We start from the raw sequence: 7,658 nt of genomic DNA on the forward strand, positions 1-7,658 counted from the left end.
ACTCACGCACAAGCGAAGGGGCGCTGAGTGCACGCTGGTCCAGAGGGGCAGAGCAGGGCAGGCTTCTCGACGAAGCTGCTATTGTTGTTGCTGTTGTTCTTATTAATGGGGGCTCGAGAACCTTCCATCAATTCTTAAACCATCCAGGACCGTCCCCTCCCCCTTCGCCATCGTGTTTGTTTCCTTTCGGCTCTTTTAGGGCTTCATCTATTGCTGCTCTTCCCACTCTCTGCTGCCTCCCTGTTGCCTAGCTTCTTTCGCTTCTCTCATTTACATCTGTGTGTGTACTAGACAGGTCGATTACTAGCTTCTTTCGCTTCTCTCTCTCTCTCTCTCTCTCTCTCTCTCTCTCTCTGTGTGTGTGTGTTTATTTTTTGTGTTCCGATTTAGTTGGTGGAGTGTGAGGTAGTGCGGGGGTTTTTGAGAGGTGTCGGTCGGTACAAGGAGGCGACTGAAGGGGAGAAAGGTGAACGGGTACCATGAGTGTGGTAGGGTTGGACGTAGGAAATGAGAACTGCATCGTGGGAGTAGCGAGGCAGCGCGGGATTGATGTCGTGCTGAACGATGAGTCGAAGCGGGAGACCCCAGGGGTGGTGTCCTTCGGAGAGAAGCAACGGTTTGTCGGAGTGGCGGGCGCGGCGTCGGCGCTGATGAATCCGAGGAACACTATCTCCCAGATCAAGCGTATGATAGGGCGCTCGTTCTCGGATCCGGAGCTCCAGAAAGATTTGCACTTGTTTCCCTTCACGGTCACTGAGGGTCCCGATGGCTCCCCCTTAATCAACGTGCAGTATTTGGGTGAGCCCCGTCAGTTCACGCCCACGCAGGTCCTTGGTATGTTGCTGTCAAATTTGAAGTCCATTGCAGAAAAGAATTTAGGGACATCGGTGGTGGATTGTGTTATTGGTGTGCCGGTCTATTTCACTGAGCTCCAGAGGCGGGCGTACTTGGACGCTGCCCAGGTTGCCGGTCTACATCCTTTGAGGTTGATGCATGAGACCACGGCGACGGCATTGGCTTACGGGATCTACAAGACGGATTTGTCCGACACGGAGCCAATCAATGTTGTTTTCGTGGACGTTGGCCACGCTAGTATGCAGGTTTGCATTGCTGCGTTCAAGAAGGGTCAGCTGAAGATTTTAAGTCATGAATTCGAAAGGAGCCTCGGGGGCCGGGACTTCGACGAGGTGCTGTTTAATCACTTTGCTACCAAGTTCAAGGAAGATCTCAAGATCGATGTGGTTTCTAATGCTCGTGCTAGTCTCAGGCTTCGTTCTGGTTGCGAGAAGGCGAAGAAAATTTTGAGCGCCAATCCTATCGCGCCCTTGAACATTGAGTGCTTGATGGACGAGAAGGATGTGAGGGGCATGATTAAGCGTGATGAGTTTGAGGAGCTGGCAAAACCTATTTTGGAAAAGGTGAGGGGCCCTTGCGAGAAGGCTCTCGCTGCGTCTAAGCTTACCCTTGACAAGATCTACGCCGTGGAAGTAGTCGGATCCGGTTCCCGTGTTCCTGCAATTTTGAAGATTCTGAGTTCTGTGTTTGGAAAGGAACCCAGCCGCACGATGAATGCGAGCGAGTGTATTGCTCGCGGGTGCACTCTTCAGTGCGCGATGCTGAGCCCGACATTCCGTGTTCGGGATTTTGAGGTTCAGGATTCGTTTCCCTTCGCTATTGGCCTTTCGTGGAAGGGAGCAGCCCCCGAGACGGAGGGTGAGGAAGAGGTCTCATCCAATAACATTGTGTTCGTGAAAGGCAATCCCGTCCCTAGCACTAAGTTGTTGACTTTCTATCGAGCGAGCACGTTTGCTATAGACGCGTTTTATGCCGAGACGAGCGATTTGCCACCAAACATAAATCCCAAAATTGCCACGTTTACTATTGGCCCCTTTACGCCTACCATGACAGAGAAGGCTAAGATTAAAGTTAAGATCAGGCTCAACCTGCACGGTGTCGTGTCCCTGGAAGCTGCCACGATGATTGAAGAAGAGGAAGTGGAAGTTCCTACCACGAAGAAGGACGAGTCAGAGAAGGCCTCCCCTCCTACTGATGCCAAGCCTGAAGATGCAGCCGTTGCAGAGAACGGTGCTGCGGACGTTCCTGCTAAAATGGAAACTGATGCTCCCAAGCCTGAAGTTGTGAAGAAGAAGAAGACGAAGAGGACAGATGTACCTGTGCACGAAGTGATCCACGGTGGACTTCCCCAACCTGAATTGACTAAAGCCGTCGAGAAGGAATTCGAAATGGCGCTACAAGATCGCGTTATGGAGGAGACAAAGGAGAGCAAGAATGCTGTCGAGGCATATGTCTACAGTATGAGGAACAAATTGTATGAGAAACTGCAAAACTACGTGACCGAAAGTGAACGTGAGGAAATGACTGCCAGACTGCAAGAAACCGAAGACTGGCTGTACGAAGACGGTGAAGATGAAATTAAAAGTGTTTATATTGCCAAGCTTGCCGAACTCAAGAAGCTTGGAGACCCACTGGAGGTTAGGGAAAGAGAAGAGGAGCTCAGGGGTCCTGCTGTTATGGCGCTGACCTACTGCATCACAAGTTTCCGCGAAGCTGCCCAAAGCCCGGACCCGAAGTTTGATCACATCGACGCTGCCGACAAAGAGAAGGTGATAGCCGAGTGCAACAAGGCAGAGGAATGGTTCAAGGACAAGAAGCAGCAACAAGATGCACTTCCTAAGTGTGCCAATCCGGTCCTACTTGCAGCTGAAGTGAAGAAGAAGACTGAAGTCCTTGATAGATTCTGCAAGCCAATCATGACAAAGGCAAGGCCAGTACCACCTAAGAGTACTCCTGCGGAGGCCAAGCCTGCTCCAGAACAACAAGCCCCAGCTGCTGGAGATAACCCAGCGCCCGAGCCAATGGAGACTGATGCCGCAGCACCAGCTCCTGAACCTGAGAGCATGCAAACATAGTATAAGATATAGAAATGGACTACCTCATAATTAGAATTGCATATTATGAGTAGGTACTTGACATCCTTGGGATCCTCAAACCTAGGCAAGGAGGATCATACTTAACAAGTACAATTGCTATCTTAATTTTTTGGAGGGGCAAAGTAACGTAGTAAGGACAATTTTGCTCATTCTGCTCCCCATTCCTCAAATTAATGGGTCCAGCAGCTTGCAAGCATTCTAATCCTAACAAAGCTGTGTGACCATGTTTTTTCAATCATTTTTGTGTAATACTCTGCATATGCAAATTCCTTGAAGAGCTTCTTTGTTGGTGGATTTTCTGGACGTGACTTAGGGGCGATTGCAGGTCGCAAAGCCTCCGACAAGCGTGTTTACAACTTTTTTGAGCTCCTCCGTCCATCGACCTAAGAGTACTTGTTTATTTCCTTCAACCATTTCATTTCATTCCGTTTCGTTTCGAATATAATTGGGCAACATACGTGGAGATTTTATACTATCGGATTTGATTTTCGGTTGCAAGGACTCTCCATGAAGTCATTAGAGGGTTAACTGATGACACTCACGATTCTGTTCATGACCAATGTTACCAAGTCAGGAATGTTGAATTGCTGGGACTGAAGCCAGGGAGCACCCTTATGTGTCTGTCTTCACACATGTTCAATTTTGAAGATTAAACAAGCATTTTCTGCTATTGCTAATCCGCCCCGTATTTTCAACAAAAAATTCTGGTTCTTAGGTATCTTCACACCAATGAATGTGTCAACACGAGAATCATGTTATTTCTCAACAAGAAAATGTTCATGCATTTGTTTGAGTACTATTTGAAGATTGATCAGTGTTGGTGATTAAATTGCAACAAACTATGATTTAATGAAGGATTATTATTTTACATTGGCAAATGAAAGCAACTACTGTAGACTTTGCGAACTATTTAATGAACATTCACATTCATATTTTATTAATGCATTGATCATCTTATTTATGTATAAATGTGTGTGTGTGTGTATTTCATTCTATTGCTTGGTGGGGCTTGGCTTTGGCATTAAGGGCTTGAACCCATGCAAGCCCTAGATCGGGGCAAGTTTCCTCACAGTGTTGCAACGGAGACGATTCATCAATGACGGATGAGAGCTTCTGTCACATTTGCCTTGCTTTCCTCGCCTTTGCTTTTTGCGGAGCCACAGATGCATTAGTAGCTCTTTCAGATCGAATTGAAAAAACCGCAGCCTGTGGATTCGGAATGACACGGCTATGACAACGGCCGTGAGCATGAAGTGACAACGTCTTGTTTCCTTTGCGTCGTGCAGGTTGCTCTTGCCTTCCAGCTCTGCAGTCGTACTTGTTTGTAGTAGAGGAAGCGGAATCTGCTTCTGGTGGAGCATTGTGTACCGTCTCAGCAAGCATTGTTGTTGAATTGCTTTCTTTGCTGAGGCCTGCTAAATTCGTGACAAGTGCGCACGCTGGCATGCTGATGCTCGCACAGTCACGTGGCCAGCCCCGATGCGTCACGCCGCATGCATGATGCCCGATGCGATTCCGTAGTTGCTTGCTATTTGTATTTATCAGGAATGTGGAAACAAGCCGATTGAGAGTGGGAGAGAGAGCGAGCGAGAGGGAAAAAGACTGAAAGGAAATAGGTAAAAGAAAAAACGCGAAGAAAACCTCATGGATTTTTTACTTAGAAGAGGAAGTCATATCACCATAAATCCAGAAATTCAATCAAGCAAATTCTCTACGTCGACACTTTTGATATCTTGGTCCCATATAAACCAAATTGGTTGGAAATTTCTGTGAAAGCTAGATTCTAATAGAAATCATAGTTGTAATATTGAGTTTCTTGAATTAGATACATGGCGAGGCTCTGAGTGTGATGTGCTAGTCGTCGTCGTCGCCACCGTCAAGGGCCCTTTTCTTCGGCTCTCCTGACGTCAAAAGGTTTCTGTGAGCTTCGGGCGATCACGACTCCTGACCAGCCTAAAAACTGGAAAATTTGGCAGAAATGTTCGATGTGCAGACTTAAAGGTCAATTTGCCCTGATGCTGGACTAGATACAGCTGTTTATTGGGTGAATTGTGCTCCGCGATTCGCATTGACCGGTAGTTAAAGAGCGAAGTCCTGTCTTAGCAGAGAGGGATTATGATTTCTTCATAGCGGTGCATTTTTATCGCTTCTATATTTTGTGTGCTTACGAAGTTGTTACGAGCTCTATTTGCGAGGCGCTCACCGCAATCTTCAGTACTTGTTGAAAACACTGTCTGGATTATCATCGCCGTGATCGGCATATCGAATCTTTGTGTTGGCCATTGGTTTAGGAACTCTTTTCCATAGGGTTTTTCAGAAATAGAAGACACTGTGCAATTGGAATTTGGGACGAAGGTAATTTGTAGTGTATTCCCAGGGATTTGTAGGTTGTGAAGGAAAGGTTAGGGAGAGAGACATGGCAGTGCTTGAAGGGAAAGTGGCACTTATAACAGGGGCGTCGTCGGGTTTGGGCCGGGAGTTTGCATTGTCGCTGTCTAAAAACGGTGCCAATGTGATTCTAGCCGCCCGGCGAAAGAACTTGCTGGATTCGCTTTGTGATGAGATCAACGCACTTGCGAACCAAAGCGAAGGGAAAGGGCCAAGGTCAGGGAAAGCGGTAGCGATAGAGTTGGATGTGAGTGCCAGTGAGCCCGTTATTGATGCTGCAGTGGAAAAAGCGTGGGCAGCGTTAGGGTATATCGATGTTCTCGTCAACAATGCCGGATTGAGAGGTAATTAATGTTCATATTATGTTTATTCAGATGCTCAATATGGTGTTCGAATTGAAACTGATCAAACCTTCAGGAGTCGGCAGTAGTCTCGTTCACAAGTCTGAAGCTGTACTCGCCAGGTCCTTAAATGTACAAGGACACTACAAGATTTACTCCCATAAATTGCTGCAGCTTCATTTCAACGGCAGGTTTGAAGAATGTTAAAGGCCTGTGCGTATTTTAGAAGGTTTTAGAGAACGATTTTCTGATCATCGCATGAATCAATCCAAATCATTCGCAGGTCCTGTCAGAACCCCCATAGATCAAGAAGAGCATGAATGGAATGCCATCTTCAACACCAATTTGCGCGGCACGTGGCTCATGTCCAAGGCTGTATCGAAGCGATTAGTGGCAGCGAAGAGAGGAGGCTCCATTATTAACATTTCATCAATTGGGGGCATTGAACGGGGCTTGTTGCCCGGTGGCTTAGCATACTCCACGTCCAAAGCCGCCGTAATACATCTCTCCAAGGTCCGATTCCCACCTCTCTGCCAAAATCCTACAGCGTCATGCATTGATTCCAAAGGATTTTGACGATTAAAGAAATTGTACTGGCTACGTTGCTTGATCTCATGTGCGGCTCGAATATTCTGTGGTGGTGACCAGATTATGGCAATGGAGCTTGGGCATCACAACATCCGCACGAACGCCATAGCTGCAGGATTGTTCAAGTCGGAGATCACAAACGACCTGTTCCAGAAAGAGTGGCTGCACAAGGTTGCTACGAAGATCGTGCCTGCTGGAAAATGGGGAGCTGTTGATCCGGACTTGACGTCACTTGTGATCTTGCTTGCTAGTGACGACTCCCAGTACATCACCGGCAACACGTTCATTGTGGATGGCGGCCAGAGCCTACCCGGCTTGCCCATTTGGTCATCTCTGTAAGTGAACCTTCCTGCATAGCTCTTGTTTCTTTGAGTGCATAGCTCTTGCCATTCTTGCATTCAAAGAGCTCTGCTGCATCCAGCTGCTATGCTTCTGTACGTTTGTTGAAAACCTGCCAACGTTATTCTGTGGAGAAAACTTCACGTTTTCTCCACCCCAAGTTGATGCTTCTTAGGATGGTTGTTTCGGCACAACCACCAGTGAACTGGCAATAGATGAACTCATTGCAATCTAATGTGTATGTGGTAGCACTGTAATTTTTCTTCAAAGAATAAACGAGAACGAAAAACTAAGAAAAAGAAAATACCATAGTTTTAGGGTTGTACATATTTAATAAGCTAACAAAATATTTTTAGAAACTGGAGGAGTTGTGGTGGGGGGGGGGGGGACACGTTTGGATTGCACTGAGTTTTAAACATGTTGGAAATCGTGTATTTTGGATCGTGCATGACATTCCTAGAGATAGGTCTAATGTGGAATACTTTTTGGTAAACTATGCAATAATTTTCTCAACTTAGTAGGAAAAAAGCTGCCTTGTAAAGTATTACATTTTATTCTATATCATGTCGTGTATAAGTGATGCAACACATTTCAAAACTTGATTTATTTTACATTCTTCATCAGCTAATATATATATATATATCCAAATATACAATCCCACTTGTGATTCATTGTTACTTAAATATGTAATTGTATTTGTTGCTTGATTTTATTTCATCTTTCATTGTTCTGAAATCAGTACTATTAATTTCCTATTTTGTATAATCCATGTTAATTGTTTAGATTTCTTTATCATTGAAATAGTAGCAAACTTTCAATGTAACTTACATGGATGAATATTAAGCTTAACAGTCATATCAATCTAATTTTCTTTTTTATAAGTGAATAAATATAAGTTCGATTCATGCACATGCACACATAGAATGAGTTGCAAATATATATTTTTTAATTTAATAACTAAAATTTAACGCTATTTATCATTTTACTATGCTATAAAAAAAATTCGAAAACTTGAACATAAAGATTTAACATCAATTGATGAAACCTGTTT

At 45.2% G+C, this 7,658-nt stretch overlaps 2 protein-coding genes across 2 annotated transcripts; both read left to right on the forward strand.

Annotated features, from left to right (window-relative positions):
• Nucleotides 1-3,189, forward strand: LOC112273044 (heat shock 70 kDa protein 14). The gene has a single exon (XM_024501379.3). It carries the CDS (start codon nt 480-482, stop codon nt 2,928-2,930), a length of 2,451 nt encoding a protein of 816 aa, XP_024357147.1. The 5' UTR covers nt 1-479; the 3' UTR covers nt 2,931-3,189.
• Nucleotides 3,190-4,773: 1,584 nt separating this feature from the next.
• Nucleotides 4,774-6,971, forward strand: LOC112273045 (uncharacterized). The gene is made up of 3 exons (XM_024501381.3): nt 4,774-5,683; nt 5,964-6,193; nt 6,329-6,971. Exons 1-3 carry the CDS (start codon nt 5,368-5,370, stop codon nt 6,605-6,607), a joined length of 825 nt encoding a protein of 274 aa, XP_024357149.1. The 5' UTR covers nt 4,774-5,367; the 3' UTR covers nt 6,608-6,971.
• Nucleotides 6,972-7,658: the final 687 nt, after the last annotated feature.

The sequence above is a fragment of the Physcomitrium patens genome, chromosome 20 (genome assembly GCF_059467195.1).
Source record: "Physcomitrium patens ecotype Gransden chromosome 20, ASM5946719v1, whole genome shotgun sequence".
NCBI lineage: Eukaryota > Viridiplantae > Streptophyta > Bryopsida > Funariales > Funariaceae > Physcomitrium > Physcomitrium patens.